We start from the raw sequence: 24,709 nt of genomic DNA on the forward strand, positions 1-24,709 counted from the left end.
TTCCTCACGTCCCCTCTAAACCTCCAGCTTCTTGCCTTAAATCCATGGGGTGTAGTCCATCCGGTCCAGGTGATTTATCCACCTTCAGATACCCTCACTGAATATCAATATCCGGTCATTGATCCCTCCACCAAGGGGAAATGTTTTATTCCTGTCTACTCTATCTAAGCTCCTCATAATTTTATACATCTCAATCATGTCCTCCCTCAGTCTCCTCTGCTCCAAGGAAAACTCCCCCAGTCTATCCAATCTATATGTACATATATTTGTTGTGATTACTGAACAATTCACATTTATTTGTCTGCATCTGATTTACATTTACTTCTCTCTTCTAGCTCTGTGGATGTGGACTCCTGGGAGTGGGAATATGGCTGTCAGCAACACAGGGCAGCTTCGCCACCTTAGCGCCAAGCCTGCCTTCGCTCTCAGCTGCCAACCTGCTCATTGCCATTGGGGCCATTGTGATGGTGGTTGGATTTCTGGGATGCCTCGGTGCCATCAAGGAAAGCAAGTGCCTCCTTTTAAGTGTGAGTGACTATTAATATCCAGTGTGCGCGACTGAAACAATATTTCATACCCGCTGCCAATGTGTCTATTATATATAGAATTGTGGCTGGCTCCTGTTGGAAATACAAGTGTAGGATTGTGCACAGCATTCTTCAGTCGTGCTGTTTGACGTCCCACTCCTGCGCACAGACCAGTGGCCGGGGGTTTGACAGCGGCAATGCCTCCTCGATAAGTGAAGCAAAGTTTTTGTGAATTACGCTTATCGGCGAAAACCTGTGGTCAGAATTGCCATCAGTCCACCTGAAACAAGCAGTTTGTGTTGGTCAGATGAAAACTGTCTTCTCACTGTAAAAACATAGAGGGTAGAATTTTCTGGTCCCGTTCTGGTGAGGGCGGGGCCGGAAAACGTGACAAACTGTTCAAAATCCCAATCACTTCAGCACGACTGGAAAATCCCACCGAGGGGTGGTGCCGGAAAATTCTGACCAAAGAAATAGGAGCAGGGAAACGGGGCAGCACGGTAGCATAGTGGTTAGCACAGTTAGCCGAATGGCCTCCTTCAGCACTGTAAATTCTATGAAATTGTTTACAAGTCGTTTCTATAAGAGTAGACCATTAGGCCTATCGAGCCTGCTCTGGCATTCAACACGATCACGGCTGATATTCTGCCTCAATGCCATTTTACCGCCGGTCCCCATATTCCTTCATCTCCCGAGAGATAAAAGACCTATCTCATCTTCAAATATATTCAACGATGGAGCATCCACAACCCTTTGGGGTGGCAAATTCCAAAGATTCACAACCCTCTGAGTGAAGAAATTCCTCCTCATCTCTGTCCAAAATGATCGGCTCCTTACCCTGAGACTCTGTCATGGCCTCCTTCTGCACTGTAAATTCTATGATCTCTATTTTAGACTCCTCGACCAACAGGAAAAATCTCTCAACATCCACACTATCAAATCCCTTCAGAGTTTTGTATGTCCCAGTGAGATCAGCTCTCATTCTTCTCAATTCCAGTGAATATAAACTCAATTTACTCAGCCTCTCAGTATAGGATCAATCCCAGGGATCAATCTGGTGAATCTTCGCTATACCACCTCAAATACAAGTATATCCTTCCTTAATTAAGCATGGACACCAAAACTGTGCACGATATTCCAGATGTGGTCTCACCAACATCCTACATAATTGCAGCAAGACTTTCTGATTCTCATACTCTGATCCCTTTAAAATGAAGGACAATGCTCCATTGAATTGCCTGTTGTGCCTGCATGCCAACTTTGTGTTCCTTGTACAAGCACACGCAAGTCTCTCTGAACATCAACATTAACATGTTTCTCACTTATTAAAAATAAATGCTGCTTTTCTATTTTTACGATCAAAGTGAATAACTTCACACTGCTCTAAATCATATTCCATCGGCCGTCATGTTGGGCCATTCATGTAACTGGTCTGTCTCTTTGCAGCCTCACTTGTGCTCTTCTCATGGCTTGCATTCCCACCCGCCTTGTATCATCAGCAAATTTAGATACATTATTTTCTGTCTCTTCATTTAAATTATTGATATGGATTGTAAATAGCTGAGGCCCAAGCACTAATCCCTGTGACACTCCACCAGTTACAGCCTGCCAATTTGAAAATGCCCCATTTATCTCTACCTTTGGCTTCCATTGCCTTAACCAATGCTCTATCCATGCTGATATATTATCCACAGCTCCCTGAGCCCTTATCTTGTCTACTAACCTTTTGTGTGGCACTTTATCAAAAACCTTTTGGAAATATAAGTATACCACATCTTCCCCTTTATCTGCCCTATTAGATTTATCCTCAAAATCTCTAATAAATTTGTCCAACACAGGTTCCAATTTGTAAAAGTATGTTGACTTTGTCTGATCGAGGGCAGCACGGTGGCCTAGTGGTTAGCACAACCGCCTCACGGCGCTGAGGTCCCAGGTTCGATCCCGGCTCTGGGTCACTGTCTGTGTGGAGTTTGCACATTCTCCCCGTGTTTGCGTGGGTTTCACCCCCACAACCCAAAAATGTGCAGAGTAGGTGGATTGGACACGCTAAATTGCCCCTTAATTGGAAAAAATAATTGGGTAATCTAAATTTATAAAAAAAAAAAGACTTTGTCTGATCGTGCTATGATTTTCTAAGTTCATTATTTTAAGACGTCCTTATTAATAGATTCCAGCATTTTCCCGGTGTCAGGTTCACTGGCCTGTATTTCCATTTTCCCTCTTTTTTTGAATAGCAGTGTTGCATTGGACCAACTTCCAATCTGATAGTATGGTTCCCGAAGCCAGGGAACCTTCGAAAAGCATAGCTTTCACATCTACTATCTCTGTGGCTATCTCCTTTAGAACTGGCCATCTGGTACTGGGGATTTGTCAGCTTTCAGTAACAGAATTGTTATAGTTCAGAAGCAGGCCATTCGGCCTATCATGTCTGCACTGAATGAGCAATTCCCACTTTCTCCCTGTAACCCTGCAAGTTCTCCCTTTGCAGATAACAGTCTAATTCCTGTTTTACTGCTTTGACTGAACTTGGGCGAAATTCTCCGACCCCCAGCAGGGTCGGAGAATCGCCCGGGGCCGCCGAAAATTCCGTCCCCGCCGTGGCAGAAATTCTCCGCCACCCGGGAATTGGCGGGGACGGGAAATGCGCCGCACCGAGGTTTCACCGTAGTCCCGCTGCTGGGAGGCCTCTCCCGCCGCCGAGGTTTCAACCACCTCTGGTGGCGGTGGGATCGGCGGCGCAAGCGGGCCCCCGGGGTCCTGGGGGCAGGGTGATCGGACCCCGGGGGGTGCCCCCACAGTGGCCAGGCCCGCGATCGGGGCCCACCGAACGGCGGGCGGGCCAGTGCCGTGGGGGCACTCTTTCCCTTCCGCCGCCGCCACGGCCTCCACCATGGCGGACGCGGAAGAGAATCCCCCAGTGCGCATGTGCCGGTGGTGACGGCAGCGGCCGCTGACGTCACCACCGGCGCATGCGCGAACCGGCGAAGGTCTTTCGCCAGCCCCGGCACCGGGCGTCAGAGACCGCTGGTGCCGGTTTTGGCGCCAGTCGGCGTGGTGCCAACCGCTCCGGCGCGGGCCTAGCCCCTCAATGTGAGGGCTTGGCCCCCAAAGGTGCGGAGAATTCTGCACCTTTGGGGAGGCCTGACGCCGGAGTGGTTGGCGCCACTCCACTATGCCGGGACCCCCAGCCCCACCGGGTAGGGGAGAATCCCGACCCTTGTCCCAGCCACACTCTCAGGCAGTGCATTCCCGAGCCTAACCACTTGCTGCATGAAAACATTTTTTTTCTCATCTCCCTTTTACTTCTTTTGCCAATTACTTTAAATCTGTGCCCTCTCGTTCCCGATCCTTTCAAGAGTCCCTTACATTTCTACCAATACCTTTTCTCTGCTGATATCAATGACCTTAAGTTGCTCATGCTTATTGACAGCTCGTTTACCCTCTATTTCTGCAGTGTTACCTCCAATTTTGTACAGCATGGAATTTTCCTTATCATTCTGTGCAAATTTTTAAACAGATTTTAACCAATGTTAGTGAAGATTTCCATGGCGTTTAACCTTCTCTGTTATATTGGAAAGAATTCCAGTTCCACTAGCCTGTTATCATAACTGCAGGACACCAGGATTATCTCAATGTTCTCTAAGGCCTTGACAACCTGCATCGAGAACCCCAAAACTTGACGCAGTAATCTAAGCGTGTCCTAACTAATGTTCAGCATTGCCTCTCTGCTTGTGTACTCTCTGTCCCTATTTATAAAACCTAATGCCCGTTTGCTATTTTTTCTCCGCTAGAAACCCTTACATTGCCTTTAAATCTGCTCAGTTTCTTCCCCATGACTCACTGATCTGTAACATGACCCCAAAATGGTAACGCATCCCTTCTTCTATTTCTGACTCTAGCTAGAGCCAGACGTACCACGCACAGTAAAACAACCTCTGTCTGAGGAGGGTGGACAATGTCCTTCTCTCTTCCTACAACCTTCTTCTTGGAGTGTGGGCATCCCCCTGCAAGGTAGGCATTTATTGCCCATCCCTCATTGCCCTTGAGAAGGTGGTGGTGAGCCGCCATTTTGAACCGCTCCAGCCCCTGTGATGTAGGTACCCACAATGCTGTTAGGGAGGGAGTTCCAGGATTTTCAACCCAGTGACAGGGAAGGAACGATGATATATTTCCAAGTGTGGATGGTGAGTAGAGGGAAACCTGGAGATTTTTTTGCACCCCCTGTCCTTAGCAGTGGGAGGCGCCAGTGTAAATGTTTCTTGTTAATCCTGTTCCAGTACCACCAAAAGTAAAATAACTAGTCAGGCATCTCATTGCTGTTTGTAGGATCTTGCTGTTCACAAAAGTTGCCATGTTTGCCCATGAAAACACTGAGATTGCATCACATGAATGTACCATTGACGTGAGGTGATGTGGAATGACCCATGCGGATTCTGTTTGTTCTTAACCTGAATATCAGCAAGATGGCTTGGATTTCCTGAGGTGTTTGATTCACGGAATTCCCAATTCTCGGTTGGTTGATTCATGGGCCCTCTCCTTTCTGTTCCAGTTTTTCATCGTCCTGCTGATCATTTTCTTCATGGAACTGATACTCATCATCCTGTTCTTTGTGTACAAGACAGAGGTAAGTGTTTGGCCTCGTGAGTCTGCCACCTTTTATTTATGGAGTAATCTGAATCCTGTTCACAAAACCGGAAATACACCCCAGTTTTAACAGGAACAGACAGCTTAACTCTGTGGGTGGACTCTTCATTAGAAATAGGAGCTTGGATACAATAAGTGAAAATCAAACCTTGTGTACACTAGCTCTAACAACAAGTATATGTATGTCTAAAAATCCCTGAAGGCAACAGAACAGGTAGATAAGGTGGCTGAGAAGGTATATGAGATATGAGCAGGGAGGTTATAATGGAACTGTATAAAATGCTCGTTAGGCCAGAGCTAGAGTACTCTGTGTGTAGTTCTGGTTGCTACACTATAGGAAGAATGGATTGCACGAGAGAGGGTGCAGCGGAGAGGGCTGGAGCATTTCAGCAGTGAAGAGAGGCTGGTTAGGCTGGGGTTGTTTTCCTTAGAGTAGAGAAGGAATATGATTGAGGTGTATATAATTATGAGGGACATGGATAGGGTAGATAGGAAGGAACTTTTCCCCTTAGTAGTGGAGTGAATAACCAGTGGGCATAGATCTAAGGTAAGGGGACAGGGGATTTAGAGGGGATTTGAGGAAAAACCTTTTCACCCAGAGGGTGGTAGGAGTCTGGAACTCGTTGCCTGAAAGGGTGGTAGAGACAGGAACCCTCACAACATTTAAGAAGGCTTGAGATGAGCACTTGAAATGTCATAACATACAAGTCTATGGACAAAGTGCTGGAAACTGGGATTAGAATAGATAGGTGTTTGATGGCCAATGTGTTTGATGGCCAATGCAGACACGATTGGCTGACGGGCCTCTTTAAGTGCTGTAAAACTTAATGACTCTGTCACCCTATCACACAATGCTAAAAGCAAGAATTAGAGTCATAGTTATAGAAGTTTACAGCATGAAAACAGGTCCTTCGGCCCAACTTGTCCATGCTGTCCAGTTTTTACCACTAACCTAGTCCCAATTGCCCGTATTTGACCCATAGCCCTCTATAACCAGCTTTCCCATTTAAATGCTTTTTAAAAGACAAAATTGTACCCACCTCTACTAATTGTCCCAGACACTCACCACCCTCTGAACCCTTTTATATCTCTCCCCTCATTACTTTATAGACCTTTATAAGTCACCCCTAAGCCTCCTACACTCCAGGGAAAAAAGTCCCAGTCTAGCTAAATAAAATATATGAACTACAAGAATTGAATGACGAAACTGAACTCTCCACTAGATATAATGACTAGAAGTGCTGGTATGCTGTCTACAACCATCAAAGTTGAATATAATAACTGTAAGGGTTACTGACTTGGTGAGTTGGGTGTTCTAACCACAGGAATTGGTATACCCAGAATGAACACCGTCAAGGTGAGGGCGCTAACTGCAAGATTGGTTCAAACAGGCGATGCGGTTGTTTTGTGCCTGACAGTGCAGCTGCGTGAACAGAGGCCTGGAGTCGCAAAGAACAGGCCCTCCTGAAGAGACTGCACCAGGCCGAAAAAGGAAGCTCCATCAATGGAGAAACCAGAATGTGTCAACATTCAGCTTTGGGATTTGGTTATCCTCTCAGCGATGGTTAGTGTGTCCAAGATGGCAAAAACCTTTAACCAGGTTGAAACCAAGCCTGGAATGATTGGCCATTATCTTGGTGCGTTCTCCATCACCTACAAGCCTGCTGGGCATGGCAAACCTGTCACCAGTGCCACTCACCCCTCGTCCCTCTGAACTAAAGAGTTTACAATGGAAATGTTGTGTAAATAAAACTCGTTTCAGTTTTAAAAAGACTGCAAGATTGGGATATATTAACTGAGGCCTTTGGGTAAACCCACTTCTCATTTCCTGCATTAGTTACATTGACTGACTACAGTTTGAGGCTAGTCAATGAGGTAACGAGGGATTACTGCACCTGCCTCTTCTTCCCCTGCCCATCACTTTTCTCAGTGTCCTGCCACATTTAGGCAGCTGCATGCCTTCGACTTCCTGGTGTTGGTGAAGGACCAACATTGGAGACATTAACCAGTCTCTCGCTTCAGGTGTCCTTCAGCACTTCATTATCACCTTGGGTTAAATGCCAACCAGGTCTCAGGGGGTTGGAAATTCCATCTCTGAGTCAGAAGGTTGTGGAGATATCCAATTGATTACTCCGGTTATTTACATATTTAGTTTTTCCCTCCTGCTTCAATGCGGTTGGCACCACCCTCCGTCCCTGCACTTAAATTCCTGCTCTCGTCAAATTCTCAGAGTCAATGCCAATAGCAGACACTTCCAGCTCAGTGCTTTCCTCTGTTTGTGGACAGGCAATACTTAACATATTTCTGTGGTGAACCCCTTGAACTCTGTTGGCTTGACTGTGCTTCCATCTTTATGTATCTTATTAATGGCTAATGTTTTGTCCGAAAACGTTGCAGAACTATCCGTGATCCAGACAGATAGGTATTTGTGTCAATGGTGTGATCGTCTGGATAAAAGCAAATTGCTGCGGATGCTGGAATCTGGAACCAAAGAGAGAATGCTGTAAAATCTCAGCAGGTCTGGCAGCATCTGTAAGGAGAGAAAAGAGCTGACGTTTTGAGTCAGAGGACCCTTTGTCAAAGCTAAAAGGCATAGAAAGTGGGCGATTTTTATACTGTGGGGTGAGGGAATGAAAGGGGCAGCACGGTAGCATTGTGGACAGCACAATTGCTTCACAGCTCCAGGGTCCCAGGTACGATTCCCGGCGTGGGTCACTGTCTGTGCGGAGTCTGCACATCCTCCCCGTGTGTGCGTGGGTTTCAACTGGGTGCTCTGGTTTCCTCCCACAGTCCAAAGATGTGCAGGTTAGGTGGATTGGCCATGATAAAAATTGCCCTTAGTGTCCAAAATTGCCCTTAATGTTGGGTGGGGTTACTGGGTTATGGGGATAGGGTGGAGGTGTTGATCTTGGGTAGGGTGCTCCTTCCAGGAGCCGGTGCAGACTCGATGGGCCGAATGGCCTCCTTCTGCACTGTAAATTCTATGAAAGAGGAGTCATGGCCACAGAAACCAAGGGAAGAGAGTGCTAATGGCAGTCCCCAGAGAGAATAAAGGCGTGAAAGGCCAAACAGCAGAGAAAAGAAAATCAGAGGGTAAGCTGTGACAGATGTAGGGGGGAAGGGGAAAGCAAAGGGGAGAAAAGGTAAGGAGAGGGGGGAGACGATGAGGGTGGGAAATATATATATATATATAAAAACGAAGGCAAGAAAGAAATGGCAGTTAAAATGGAAACAGAGGGGTCGAGGTGGGGTAGAGCTAATCATCTGAAGTTGTTGAATTCGATGTTCAGGCCGGAAGGCTGTAGCATGCCTAACCGGAACATGAGATGTTGTTCCTCCAGTTTGCGTTGAGCTTCACTGGAACATTGCAGCAGGCCAAGAACAGACATGTGGGAATGGGAGCAGGGTCTTGTGTTACAATGGCAAGCAACGGGAAGATCAGGGTCCTGAATACGCACAGACCGAAGATGCTCAGCAAAGCGAGCAGCCAGTCTGCGTTTGGTCTCTCCAATATAGTGGAGACCACATTGGGAGCAGCGAATGCAGTAAACCAAATTGAAAAAGGTGCAAGTGAAACGCTGCTTAACCTGGAATGAGAGTTTTGAGCCTGGTGTTATGGTTTATGCATGAACCCCATTGTATTTACAAGCCGCATACATATCGAGTAGTGGGGACAGTAGAATTGGTGTACAAGCCTCTTATTTTGAGTGGGACAAAATTTGAAAGCATTCACATAATTTGCGATAGAAACAGAAAGTGCTGGTTAAAATCAGCAGGTCTGGCAGCATCTGTGGAGAGAGAAACAGAGTTAACGTTTAGAATCCGAAATGACTCTACTTTGGAACATAACTATCATAGATTATCATAGAATTTACAGTGCAGAAGGAGGCCATTCGGCAAATCGAGTCTGCGCTGGCTCTTGGAAAGAGCACCCTACCCAAGGTCAACACCTCCACCCTATCCCCATATCCCAGTAACCCCACCCAACACTAAGGGCAATTTTGGACACTAAGGGCAATTTATCATGGCCAATCCACCTAACCTGCACATGTTTTGACTGTGGGAGGAAACCAGAGCACCCAGAGGAAACCCACGCACACACGGGGAGAATGTGCAGACTCCGCACAGACAGTGTCCCAAGCCGGAATCGAACCTGGGACCCTGGAGCTGTGAAGCAATTGTGCTAGCCACAAATTTCCCGTAACAGCCTCCCCGAACAGGCGCCGGAATGTGGCGACTAGGGGCTTTTCACAGTAACTTCATTGAAGTCTACTCGTGACAATAAGCGATTTTCATTTTTTCATTTTTCATTTGTGAGCTTTGGAGTGTAACACATCAGTCAAAACCAGTGGGAAAGCACATCGACTTAAATTCCTGTCAAAATTTAAATAAGTCCCAACTAAAATTAATTTCCTTAAAGTATGTGTTTGCGTGACAACCTGTCGTTCAGTTTTTTTACTGAAGCTATTTCAATCTGTCCTCGTAATCTGGGTTGCACAGGCTGACTCCATCTGATTCAGCAGATGGTTGAGCCTAATCGGGTTCTAAAGAAGGATCACTCGCTCCTGTTCGAAGCGTCTGACCTTCTCCTCGCTGCCATTACTAATCACACAAACCAGCTGGAACAAGCTGACAAACTGTTTAACTGATGAGGAGGCTACTTTCCCGCAGCGACTTTCAAAGCACAAATTTGGCCTGAGCGTTAATTCAAGGATTTCACTGGGATCGCCCCTGACTGTTAGAACTAACGGCATGTCTAATTACCAAAGATGTTTGAAAATGGAAGGCAACTTTGAGCAAATGTGAGGAAATGGTGGACCAGTAGTTCAGAGGCCCAAATTAACGCTTCCGGGCAACATGGGTTGAAATCCCAGCAAGGCAGCTGACGGAATTTAAATTCAATGAATAAAATCTGGAATTGGAATCCAGTCTCAGTTATAGTGAGCATGAAACTATCATCGATTGTTGTCAAAACCCCATCTGGTGCACTGATGTTCTTTAGGGGAGAAAATATTCCATCCTTACCCGGTCTGGGCGACATGTGACCCACAGCAATGTGATTGACTGTGAACTGCTCCCTGAAATGGTCGAGCGAGCCACCCCGTTCGAGGGCAGTTAGGGATGGGCAACAAATGCTGGCCCACGTTTCATGAAATAATACATGAAAAATAGTCCGCTACTGCAGAGTACATCCTGGCGACTAAACATGTCGGAAGACCATTCGGACTGTTGTCCTTGTGCAGTCTGCGCGAATCACATCCCCTGGACTCTGTTTATAAAATGTGACATTTCTGCGCGGGTCTGTCAGAGTTCAAGTGAATTTACCAAACTGTGATTTAAATGTTGAATGTCTGAATGCCAATATTACTCAATCTCACCTCATTCCCTCCCATAATTTACCTCTGCTGTGCATAAGAACTAGGAGCAGGAGTAGGCCATCTGGCCCCTCGAGCCTGCTCCGCCATTCAATGAGATCATGGCTGATCTTTTGTGGACTCAGCTCCATTTTCCGGCCCGAACACCATAACCCTTAATCCCTTTATTCTTCAAAAAACTATCTATCTTTACCTTAAAAACATTTAATGAAGGAGCCTCAACTGCTTCACTGGGCAAGGAATTCCACACATTCACAACCCTTTGGGTGAAGAAGTTCCTCCTAAACTCAGTGCTAAATCTACTTCCCCTTATTTTGAGGCATCCCCCAATCCTCAATCGTACACTCTCGTCCCCGCCTCAGCCATTTATCACTGCTTTCCGTCTCACTCTGCTCTCCCTGCAGCCCCCAGTTTATTCTCCATCGAGATGCTGTCACTCTTCGCGGTATCACCGGTTGTGGGTATCACACTCCTGCAGTGCCCGTCCCCTCTTCCTCTGTGGCTGTAAAGTGAACAGGCTCTCCTAGAAACTATTTTGACCTTTAGGGCAGAGTGCTTGCCACCCTAAGAGTCAAGGTGTAACCCGTAACCGCCGACTCTGACAGGCCCGCTGCCATCTCACGCCCAATTGAGGGACATGATCTTGGGGGGTGGAGGCCAGAGGCGAGTGAAGGCCGGAGCTCCGAGGTCCTGGAGGGGAGCGTGCCTCAAATCTGAAGGAGTCTTCAGATTTAAGCGAACCCTCCCACCCCCCCCCCGGTGAGGCTGGATGGTATCCCGGGAGAATCCCCTCCGTGCAATTTTACCCCTCCTGCCTCAGAACCCGCCTCGGGTATATTCTGCCTTTAAAGAAAGGGATGATATTGATAGTTTTAATCAACTATTTGAGTTTCTCAACCAGCATAATTATGATCAGAATGTGCGGACAATTCGTCTCATAACAACGTCAAGTAGTAAATCACTTACTCCATTTCCTGTTTCCATCGTATAGTCAGAATGAACAACGGGAAATGCCTGAAGTCCATGTGCAAAAGTTGAAGATTTTACTGACATCCGCTGAATTCACGCAGAGAAATTGCATAAGACATTAGAAACTTTGATTAGTTAGTGAGTTATGAGTTTGTAAACTGTCTGAGTTAGCAAACAACACAGCACCTTAGGCACCTCACATGAAGGAACTGTTCACTGGATGTTTTATTAACTTCCTTGACCTGAGGTAATGAACTCTTCAGTAGCTGGGAGCAAGTGTTGATTATTTCCAGCTGTCTGCAGAAGAGTTCTACAGACCCTGGGGTTCTTTCCCGCCCACACAAAGGTCGAGATTAGTTTGTCTACCTTAGTGAAGAAGGATTTGGGGATGAAGATCGGGAATTATCTAAACATGAAGAGGAACCTTGGCAGAACATACATTTTTATTGTCTGCACTCTCCCCGCCTGGGAGAGCAGGTGAGACCCACCTCCGCCGGCCCCCCTTCACCTCCTCCACCAGGCTGGATAGGTTCCACTTGCGGTGCGGGGCCCAGTTGTGGGTTATCTGAATCCCCAGGTATCTGAATATGGTTTGGGCCAGTTTGAACGGCAGCGTTCCCAGCTCTGCTTCTCCCCCCTGGGGTTCACCAGGAAGATTTCACTCTTGCTCAGGTTTAGTTTATATCCCGAGAAGGCTCCGAACTCCTTCGGGAGTTTCCCATGCTGGCTAGGGGTTTTGAGACGTAAAGCAAAAAGATATCTGCACAGAGAGAGACTCTGTGCTCCCTGGCACCTCTCTGAATGTCTCTCCACCCTTCCACTGATCTGAACGTGATAGCCAGAGGTTCAATTGCTAGAGCGAACAGCAGTGGGGACAATGGGCATCCCTACCTCGTACCTCTATGCAGTTGGAAGTAGCCTGAGCTGGTGGTGTTCGACCACATGCTCGCCATGGGAGCGCTGTACTGCAGATCCACCTACGAGATGAACCGTTCCAGTACCTCAATGAGGTACTTCCACTCCACCTGGTCGAAGGCCTTCTCTATGTTCAGGGAGATGATCACTTCTGGTGTCTCCGCCCCAGCTTGGGACATGACCACATTCAGCAATGTATTAACCGTGTTATGTGGCACTTTATTGAAAATCTTTTCGAAATCCAAGTACGCCACACCTGCTGATTCCACTTTATTCACATCACTTGTCACATCCTCATTAAATGATAATAAGTAGATTTTCTTGTTGTAAAAACATGTTTACTTTGTCTAGTTGTACGCTGTCTTTCTGAGCGCATTGTTAAGACTTTCAGAAAAGTAGATTTCAGTTTTAACCTGCCAGATGACAGATGCACTGACCTGTAGTTCCCCGTTATCACTCTGTCCTATTTTGGAAAGTGGTGTTACATTTGCCAACTTCCAACCTGCTGGGTGTACCCAGGAAGACATGGTAGCCATTTTGAGGCCTTGTGATCCAGGTTTCAGTAAGGTGCTAACCAGCGACATTTTGTTCCACACTCAACCAGTTTGACTTCCCTTTGCCTGTGCTGCCCTAATCGCTTCATACACATCGTTGGATAATAAAATGAAAGAAATGAAAATCACTTATTATCACGAGTAGGCTTCAAATGAAGTTACTGTGAAAAGCCCCTAGTCGCCACATTCCGGCGCCTATTCGGGGAGGCTGTTACGGGAATCGAACCATGCTGCTGGCTTGCTTGGTCTGCTTTTAAAGCCAGCGATTTAGCCCTGTGCTAAACAGCCCCTAATGAACCTGAGGCAGATCCTCATGGCATGACTGGACACATTCTTCTAGCCTGAATTAAAACTGAATAATCGAAGACATGGCTAAATTAAAGAGATTATTCGAGGGAAAGCTCATTTAGAGGTGACACCTTGACACTGGTGATCAATAACTGATCGTTAAGGAAACCAAACCTGAAGCTTATTGTTGTCTAAAGACTCTTGGGACAAATCTAATTGATGGCAAGCCTGGCCAGAGGGGAAAAGGAAAATTTAATTAACATTTGATCTAGCCCCACACTTGTTTTTATTTTTCAGACACTGGGTCAGTGAACCAATAGCTGTATTTTTAAATAGTTCTTAAAATGTATTGCACTTGATACCGGAAAATACCTCACAAATGTGGTGGATTTAAAAAAACATTGTAAAAAGTCCAAAGATGTGCAGGTTATATGGATTGGCCATGGTAAATTGCCCCTTCCCTCGTTGTTATAGAATTCCCTACTCACCGTGGCATCCTCCCCGCATCCAGTACTCTCTCCTCGTTATCACCCTCTACCCTCAAAATGACATCTTCCCCCATAACAACACTCTCCCCTTGTTACCACACTCTCCCCTTGTAACAGCACTCTCCCCATGTTACAACACTCTCCCCTTGTTACCACACTCTCCCCTTGTTACCACACTCTCCCCTTGTTACCACACTCTCCCCTTGTAACCACACTCTCCCCTTGTAACAGCACTCTCCCCTTGTTACGGCACTCTCCCCATGTTACAACACTCTCCCCTTGTTACCACACTCTCCCCATGTTACAACACTCTCCCCTTGTTACCACACTCTCCCCTTGTAACCACACTCTCCCCTTGTAACAGCACTCTCCCCTTGTTACGGCACTCTCCCCTTGTTACCACACTCTCCCCTTGTTACCGCACTCTCCCCTTGTTACCAAACTCTCCCCTTGTTACCACACTCTCCCTTGTAACAGCACTCTCCCCATGTTACAACACTCTCCCCTTGTTACCACACTCTCCCCATGTTACGACACTCTCCCCTTGTTACCACACTCTCCCCTTGTAACCACACTCTCCCCTTGTAACAGCACTCTCCCCTTGTTACGGCACTCTCCCCTTGTTACCACACTCTCCCCTTGTTACCACACTCTCCCCTTGTTACAACACTCTTCCCTTGTTACGGCACTCTTCCCTTGTTACGGCACTCTTCCCTTGTTACGGCACTCTCCCCATGTTACAACACTCTCCCCTTGTTACAACACACTCCCCTTGTAACAGCACTCTCCCCTTGTTACGGCACTCTCCCCTTGTTACCACACTCTCCCCTTGTTACCACACTCTCCCCTTGTTACAACACTCTTCCCTTGTTACGGCACTCTCCCCATGTTACAACACTCTCCCCTTGTTACAACACACTCCCCTTGTTACAACACTCTCCCTTTGTTACGGCACTCTCCCCATGTTACAACACTCTCCCCTTGTTACGGCACTCTCCCCTTGTTACCAAACTCTCCCCATGTTACAACACTCTCCCCTTATTACAACATTCTCCCCTTGTTACCACACTCTCCCCTTGTTACCACACTCTCCCCTTGTTACGGCACTCTCCCCTTGTTACAACACTCTCCCCTTGTTACAACATTCTCCCCTTGTTACGGCACTCTCCCCTTGTTACAACACTCTCCCCTTGTTACCGCACTCTCCCCTTGTTACGGCACTCTCCCCATGTTACAACACACTCCCCTTGTTACGGCACTCTCCCCTTGTTACCACACTCTCCCCATGTTACAACACTCTCCCCTTGTTACGGCACTCTCCCCATGTTACAACATTCTCCCCTTGTTACAACACTCTCCCCTTGTTACGGCACTCTCCCCTTGTTACGGCACTCTCCCCTTGTTACCACACTCTCCCCTTGTTACCACACTCTCCCCTTGTTACGGCACTCTCCCCTTGTTACCACACTCTCCCCTTGTTATGGCACTCTCCCCTTGTTACGGCACTCTCCCCTTGTTACCGCACTCTCCCCTTGTTACAACACTCTCCCCTTGTAACCACACTCTCCCCTGGTTACCACACTCTCCCCTTGTTACCGCACTCTCCCCTTGTTACCGCACTCTCCCCTCGTTACAGCACTCTCCCCTCGTTACAGCACTCTCCCCTCGTTACAGCTTCGCCCCCCCCCCCTCCCGCATTTGTTGCAGTCAGTTACAAATCTGTCGATTCCAGCTGTTGTGTAATTCAGCCTCTGTGGAGTAAAAAATCATTGAGGTCTCATCAGGATTTCAGTTAACAACAAAAGCAAAACTTAACTGGACAACTGGCCAGGTTTCATGTTGATGGTGATTTGACAAACTAACACAAATTCATTTAGCCTTTGCTCGACTCCGAGTTGTATGGATACTGAACGAGCCTGATAGAGGTCTCAATCCCATCTACACTGACTTACCAACCCAGCTATAGTACGTTCCCAGAGGGTCTGAATATGATGATGGGGCCGATTAAATCTACATTTTGGACATAGATTTCATTTAGATTTTGTTGCAAGTTCTGTGCTTATCTAGAAGTACGCTGAAGTGATTGCAAATTGACTTGCTAATAATATCCCGGGTAATGAGCAAGGCTGCCGTGTGCGCAGGTGAATGTCTTGATTCTGCAATCCTGAATTCTGCCCTGTTTTCCTCTCTGTCTCTCTCTGAAAGACAATGCTCTTGTTCACTAACAGGTAGCGAAGTACGCAAGGGAGGATCTAAAGACCGGGCTGAAATTTTACGGATCAGACGGGAATGTTGGTCTGACTAATGCATGGAACATCATTCAGATTGAAGTGAGTACCATTTTGCAGCAAGAGTTTCATCACATCTGTCTGTCTAATGTCTTCATTCTGCTCACTGTTCACATTCACTTAACCATGCCTGACCTCGAGCTCTTTGCAGTATAATCCCCAAGGAAATGTTGGATTTTTACATTAAGGTGTTGTTTCGGATCCATGTTAAATATTTTTACATTTCACATTTAATAGATCTTTATATAATCAAAGAAAATGTGGTGTTTACATTATAACAGAGCAACAAAACCATTACTATCCTTTTATCCCCGTCACGGTGACTTTATAAACTCTTGGCCATACACATACCCTCCCTCACCCACCCTCCCTCCCACACCCTCCCCCACACACATACCCTCCCTCACACACCCTCCTCCCACACCCTCCCCCACACATACCCTCCCTCACACACCCTCCCTCCCACACCCTCCCCCACACACATACCCTCCCTCACACACCCTCCCTCCCACACCCTCCCCCACACACATACCCTCCCTCACACACCCTCCCTCCCACACCCTCCCCCACACACATACCCTCCCTCACACACCCTCCCTCACACACCCTCCCCCACACACATACCCTCCCTCACACACCCTCCCTCCCACACCCTCCCCCACACACATACCCTCCCTCACCCACCCTCCCTCCCACACCCTCCCCCACACACATACCCTCCCTCACACACCCTCCTCCCACACCCTCCCCCACACACATACCCTCCCTCACACACCCTCCCTCCCACACCCTCCCCCACACACATACCCTCCCTCACACACCCTCCCTCCCACACCCTCCCCCACACACATACCCTCCCTCACACACCGTCCCTCACCCACCCTCCCTCCCCCACACACCCTCCCTCCCCCACACACCCTCCCTCACACACATACCCTCCCTCCCTCACATACCCTCCCTCACACACATACCCTCCCTCCCTCACATACCCTCCCTCACACACATACCCTCCCTCACACACATACCCTCCCTCACATACCCTCCCTCACACACATACCCTCCCTCCCTCACATACCCTCCCTCACACACATACCCTCCCTCACATACCCTCCCTCACACACATACCCTCCCTCCCTCACATACCCTCCCTCACACACATACCCTCCCTCACACACATACCCTCCCTCCCTCACATACCCTCCCTCACACACATACCCTCCCCCACACACATACCCTCCCTCACACACATACCCTCCCTCCCCCACCCTCCCTCACACACCCTCCCTCACACACCCTCCCTCCCCCACCCTCCCTCACACACCCTCCCTCACACACCCTCCCTCACACACACCCTCCCTCACACACACCCTCCCCCCACACATACCCTCCCTCACACACCCTCCCTCACCCACTCTCCCTCACACACCCTTCCCCACACACATACCCTCCCTCACACACCCTCCCCCACACACACACCCTCCCTCCCCCACGCTCCCTCCCCCTCCCTCCCTCACCCACCCTCCCTCACCCACCCTCCCCCACCCTCCCTCACCCACCCTCCCCCACCCTCCCTCCCCCACCCTCCCTCACACACCCTCCCTCACACACCCTCCCTCACACACCCCCACCCCACACACACCCTCCCTCACACACCCTCCCTCACACACCCTCCCTCACACACCCTCCCCCACACACCCTCCCTCACACACCCTCCCTCACACACACCCTCCCTCACCCACACACCCTCCCTCCCCCACACACACTCCCTCCCACATCCTCCCCCACACACATACCCTCCCTCACACACATACCCTCCCTCACACACCCTCCCTCCCACACCCTCCCCCACACACATACCCTCCCTCACACAACCTCCCTCACACACATACCCTCCCCCACACACATACCCTCCCTCACACACCCTCCCTCACACCCCTCCCTCACATACCCTCCCTCACACACCCTCCCTCACCACCCTCCCTTCCACACCATCCCCCCCCACACACCCTCCCTCCCACACCCTCCCCCACACACATACCCTCCCTCACCCACCCTCCTCCCACACCCTCCCCCACACACATACCCTCCCTCACACACCCTCCTCCCACACCCTCCCCCACACACATACCCTCCCTCCCACACCCTCCCCCACACACATACCCTCCCTCACACACCCTCCCTCCCACACCCTCCCCCACACACATACCCTCCCTCACACACCGTCCCTCACCCACCCTCCCTCCCCCACACACCCTCCCTCCCCCACACACCCTCCCTCACACACATACCCTCCCTCCCTCACATACCCTCCCTCACACACATACCCTCCCTCCCTCACATACCCTCCCTCACACACATACCCTCCCTCACACACATACCCTCCCTCACATACCCTCCCTCACACACATACCCTCCCTCCCTCACATACCCTCCCTCACACACATACCCTCCCTCACATACCCTCCCTCACACACATACCCTCCCTCCCTCACATACCCTCCCTCACACACATACCCTCCCTCACACACATACCCTCCCCTCCCTCACATACCCTCCCTCACACACATACCCTCCCCCACACACATACCCTCCCTCACACACATACCCTCCCTCCCCCAACCCTCCCTCACACACCCTCCCTCACACACCCTCCCTCCCCCACCCTCCCTCACACACCCTCCCTCACACACCCTCCCTCACACACACCCTCCCTCACACACACCCTCCCCCCACACACACCCTCCCTCACACACCCTCCCTCACCCACTCTCCCTCACACACACCCTTCCCCACACACATACCCTCCCTCACACACCCTCCCCCACACACACACCCTCCCTCCCCCACGCTCCCTCCCCTCCCTCCCTCACCCACCCTCCCTCACCCACCCTCCCCCACCCTCCCTCACCCACCCTCCCCCACCCTCCCTCCCCCACCCTCCCTCACACACCCTCCCTCATACACCCTCCCTCACACACCCCACCCCACACATACCCTCCCTCACACACCCTCCCTCACACACCCTCCCTCACACACCCTCCCCCACACATATCCTCCCTCACACACCCTCCCTCACACACATACCCTCCCCCACACACATACCCTCCCTCACACACCCTCCCTCACACACCCTCCCTCACATACCCTCCCTCACACACCCTCCCTCACCACCCTCCCTTCCACACCATCCCCCACCCACATACCCTCCCTCACCCACCCTCCCTCACACACACCCTCCCTCACACACACCCTCCCTCACACACACCCTCCCTCCCCCACCCTCCCTCCCCACCCTCCCTCACCCACCCTCCCTCACACACCCTCCCTCATACACCATCCCTCCCACACCCTCCCCCACACACATACCCTCCCTCACACACCCTCCCTCTCCCACCCTCCCTCACACACACCCTCCCCCACACACACCCTCCCCCACACACACACACCCTCCCCCACACACGCACCCTCCCCCCCACACACACACCCTCCCCCACACACACACACTCCCCCCGACACACACACCCACCCCCACACACACGCACCCTCCCCCACACACACACCCTCCCCCACACACACACACCCTCCCCCACACACACACACCCTCCCCCACACACACACACCCCCCCCCACACACACACCCTCCCCCACACACACACACACCCTCCCCCCCCACACACACACACACACACACCCTCCCCCCCACACACACACACCCTCCCACACCACACACACACACACCCTCCCCCACACACACACACCCTCCCCCACACACACACACCCTCCCCCACACACACACCCTCCCCCACACACGCACCCTCCCCCCCCACACACACACCCTCCCCACCACACACACCCTCCCCCACACACACACCCCCTCCCTCAAACACACCCTCCCCCCCCCACACACACACCCTCCCCCACACACACACACACACCCTCCCCCACACACACACACCCTCCCCACACACACAGCACCGTCCCCACACACGCACCCTCCCCCCCCACACACGCACCCTCCCCCCCCCCACACACACACCCCCTCCCCACCACACCACCCTCCCTCAAACACACCCTCCCCCCCCACACACACACACCCTCCCCCACACACACACACCCTCCCCCACACACACACCCTCCCCCACACACACACCCTCCACAACACACACACACCCTCCCCCCCAACACACATCCTCCCCCACACACACACCCTCCCCCACACACACACCCTCCCCACACACACACACACCCTCCCCCACACACACCACACCCTCCCCCACACACACACCCCTCCCCCACACACCACACCCTCCCCGCCACACACACACCCTCCCCCCACACACACCCCCCCCCACACACACACCCTCCCCCACACACACACCCTCCCTCCCACACACACACCCTCCCCCACACACACCCTCCCCCCACACACACACCCTCCCCCCACACACACACACCCTCCCCCACACACACACACACCCCGCCCCCACACACACCCTCCCCAACACACCCCCCCCCCCCACACACCCTCCCCCCACACACACACACCTCCCCCCCACACACACACCCTCCCCCACACACACACACCCTCCCCCACACACACACACCCCCACACACACACCTCCCCCACACACACACCCTCCCCCACACACAAGCTCCCCCCACCTCCCCCACACACACACCCCTCCCCCACACACAAGCTCCCCCACCCTCCCCCACACACACCCTCCCCCACACACAACCCCCTCTCCCCCACACACACTTACCTCCCCCCACACACACTTACCCTCCCCCACACACACACCCTCCCCCACACACACACACCCTCCCTCACACACCCTCCCTCACACACACACCCTCCCTCACACACACCCTTCCCCACACACACACACCCTCCCCCCTCACACACACCCTCCCTCACACACACCCTCCCCCTCACACACACCCTCCCCCACACACACATCCTCAAACACTCCCTCCCTCACACCCTCCCCTCACACACACCCTCCCTCCACACCCTCCCTCACACACACCCTCCCTCACACACACCCGCCCTCACACACACCCTCCCTCACACACACCCTTCCCCACACACACACCCTCCCCCCTCCACACACACCACCCTCACACACACCCTCCCTTCCACACTCACACACATCCTCCCCCTCACGCACACCCACCCTTGCGCACACCCTCCTCTCGCGCGCGCACATGCACGCCCTCCCCTCGCGTGTGAGCTCAGTCCCTCCCTTTCGCGCATGCGCCCTCATGAACACAGCCACACACACATACCCTCACACACCCTTACACAAACATTCCCCCATACGCGCACAGATGCACCCCTAGACACCTTCACACACAGAGATATCCCCCAAACTCTCGCACAAACGTAGACACACATAGATAGCCACACGCCACATGGACACACACACACACGCAGACATGCAGGCACCCAGACATGTGCACAGTCTTACATGAGCACACATATGCACACACACACAGACTAACCAATCCATCTTTCTTCTCCTCCTGCTCTATTTTGGTATCTCTCTCTCTCCCGCTTTCTCTACTCCCCCCCCCCCCCCCCCCCCCCCCCCCCACTTCTCTCCCGGCTCTCCTCTCCCTCTCTGCCCACCCACAGTTCAGTACCATTATGGTGATGTCTCTCTCTCTGTTTTTTTTCCTGCAGTATAAGTGCTGTGGCGTTGATAATGCCACTGATTGGGGTGGGATCATGGGCACTAACACAGTCCCTGACTCCTGCTGTCAGGAATCCAGCTCAAGTTGTGGAGGGGGCAGTCCCAGCAACTGGTTTGTGCCGGTAAGTGCTCGATATTCCAGTATGACGTTCCCCAAGTGAACCTTTGTCTTTGCTGGAAGGCAGGGATGCTAACAGAACCTCTCTCTGTTTCAGGGTTGCTACAATACGATCGAGGCATTGCTTGAGAAACAGACAGCTGTTATTGGCTCTATTGTGATGTCCATCGTAGTGATACAGGTAAAGCTACTTCCAAATAGCAATCAGCAGCTGCAGAAACCTCCCCCAGGGTTTGGCTCCAATAGGCAGAGGCCCCTCAAACCCCTATCTACAGCTGGGCACACAGGGGGTTGAGGGAGGGAGGTCCGGGAGGCAGACCCCAGATTCTCGGGCTTCATACTGGTTACTCCATTTCCAAGCTTTCTTTCATCTGCAAACTTTGAAATTATCCTTTGTATTATCCAAGAGCTGGCTGTTAATGTGGACCAGGAATGATGACCTACACACTTCTCTCCATTTTAATAAGCAGCTATCTATCACTATCCTCTGCATCCCATTCACCATTTGTATATCCATGTGAATAATATCCCTTTAATTTTAATTACGTGGTACTTCATCAACCTTCTCCATTCGTTCATCAAAGAATTTAATCAAGTTAACACACATGATTTGCCTTCATTAAATTCATGTTGCCTGCCATTTATTTACTCTGCATTTTTCCAAGTGGCAGTTAATTTGGTCCCGGATATTTGAGTGGGATCTTGTGGACGTGACGGGATCTCGCCCACTCACCAGCGAGGGACACAAGTTTGCTTCCCTTGAGGAAGGCCGGTTGACCAACAAGCCAGTCAGGCAGTTGAGAGGCCAGCAGGGGACCTTTCCATGGGTTCCCGGACCCAGACAGTGGAGGTTGCCTACCAAGAGCTGCTGATAAAACAGAGACCAGCAGCTCTTTTTGGGCAGCAGCGCCACCAGGGAGGTGGTGGCCTCTACTGGAATGACACCAACTTGAGGCCTCTGATCGAAGAGTAACTTGAAATTTGGGACAGGTTTGGATTTGGGCTGAAGTTCGTGGTGTGGGTGTGCTCGTTATATACAACTCCATTGGCACGTGTGACCATGAACGGAATGAGCTCATGAAGGTTTGGGCTGTACAGAGGTACGAGACAGGGATGTCCACTGTTGCTGTTTGCTATTTGCGTTGGTGTTTGAACCCTTGCCGATGGCCCTTAGGGGGAGTGGCAGGGATTGTGAGGGGGAGTAGGGAACATTGGATATCGCTATATGTGGATGACCTGTTGTTTGTATTGGATCTACTGGAGAGTGGATCCGATGCAAAAGCTCATGGGAATACTGTTTGGGGCCTTCTTGGAGTATAGGTTAAACTGAGGGAAGAGCAAGATATTTCCGGTGAACGTGATGGGGCTGAAGGTCAAGTTAAAGGGGCTTCCATTTAAGGTAGCTGGGGAAGGATTTCAGTATTCGGGGATTCGGGAAATGGGCCACGATGCACAAGTGGAATTTGACTATGCTGGTGGGAGAAATTAATGGGGTCCTTAAGAGATGGGACAAACTGCATCTGACGTTGACAGAGAGAGTGCAGGTCATAAATTGAAACACCGGCATGCCATTGACGCCGCCATGGTTGGCGCAGCGCCGGTTGCGAGCCGCTGTACGCAGCCCCCCCCCCCCCCCCCCCCCCCCCCCGCGATTCTCTGGCCCGGGTGGGCTGAGCCCCGTAATAATAAAAGCGAGTCCCGCCGGTGCCGTTCTAACCTGCTCTGAGCCGGCGGGACTTCGGCGTTAAAGCGTCGGGTGGAGGCCTGTGGGAGGGGGAGGTGGCGTCCAACCCCGGGGGGGGGGGGGGGGGGCCTCCGATGTGGCCTGGCCTGTGATCAGGGGCCACCCATTGGCGGGCTGACCTCTCTGGCTGGGGGCCTCCTTTCCTACGCGTCGGCCCCTGCAGTCCTGCGCCATGTTGCGTCGGGGACAGCACGTTGAAGGAGGCCACTGCGCATGCACGCATTGGCACCCGTGCCACTGTGCATGTGCACGTTGGCGCCAGCGCCACTGCGCCCAGTTCGTGATGGGATCGGCAGCTGGAGCGGTGCGAACTGACTTGTCACACCTGTTATATCCACTCTTTACTTATGTAATGGGGAAGGAAAACAAAGTTTCTCTGATTGTGCATCAGGAATATTATAACAATCAATGGACACGAAAAAGAAGGAGTAGTCTGAAACGAAGGCTTTAATCAGCAAGAAGTGTGCCCAGCAGCAGGAGTACAGAAATGACCTGGCTGCTGGGGAACACGGGTTCTTATACCCCGCCTCGTAGGCGGAGATACCTTCCTCTCGACCAATGAGAATACAGAGAACACGATACTTGGGCCAATGGGCAGCGAGCCCTCTGCACCATTAGCAGCACACACTCCCAGGTACCGTAATACCCCTAGTCATACTACCACAATTCCCTTCCCCCTCAGGAGTTTTTTTTTTTCAAAAGAGGGATTTTGCTGACACTATGGGTGAGATCCTCCGCAAATGCGGAGAATCATAAAGGCTGCCGTGGGACAGGCCGTGACCCACAGCAGCCTTCACGCCCACTTCCGGGCCGATTCGCCCCCCCGGGCGGGGCTAGGAGCACGGCCCCGTGTGTCACGGCCGCACGTCAAGCGTCACGGCGGCTGACGCGGCCGATGACATCAGCCGTGCATGCGCAGGTTGGACAACGCCAACCCGCACATGCGCAGTTGCCGTCTTTCTCCTCAGCTGCCCGGCAAGACGTGGCGGCTTGATCTTACCAGGCGGCGGAGGGGAAAGAGTGCGTCTGTTTTGGACGCTGGCCTGACGATCGGTGGGCACCGATCGCGGGCCTGTCCCCTCTCGAGCAGTCGTGGTGCTCCC

The 24,709-nt window shown here is 51.3% G+C and overlaps 1 protein-coding gene across 5 annotated transcripts in view; it reads left to right on the top strand.

The window, feature by feature from the left end:
- Positions 1–24,709, top strand: part of LOC119955138 (tetraspanin-9-like) — a 225,742-nt gene that overhangs the window by 192,288 nt on the left and 8,745 nt on the right. For all 5 annotated transcript variants that reach the window (XR_005458391.1, XM_038781052.1, XM_038781055.1 and 2 more), the window contains 5 exons: positions 336–527; positions 5,077–5,151; positions 15,989–16,090; positions 21,735–21,866; positions 21,960–22,043. Coding sequence is in view for 4 of the 5 variants with exons in the window: in XM_038781052.1 (XP_038636980.1) it covers positions 336–527; positions 5,077–5,151; positions 15,989–16,090; positions 21,735–21,866; positions 21,960–22,043 (585 nt within the window). In the remaining variant the exon portion in view is untranslated. The remainder of the gene's footprint in view (positions 1–335; positions 528–5,076; positions 5,152–15,988; positions 16,091–21,734; positions 21,867–21,959; positions 22,044–24,709) is intronic.

Source organism: Scyliorhinus canicula, chromosome 20, assembly GCF_902713615.1.
Source record: "Scyliorhinus canicula chromosome 20, sScyCan1.1, whole genome shotgun sequence".
NCBI classification, from domain to species: Eukaryota; Metazoa; Chordata; class Chondrichthyes; order Carcharhiniformes; family Scyliorhinidae; genus Scyliorhinus; species Scyliorhinus canicula.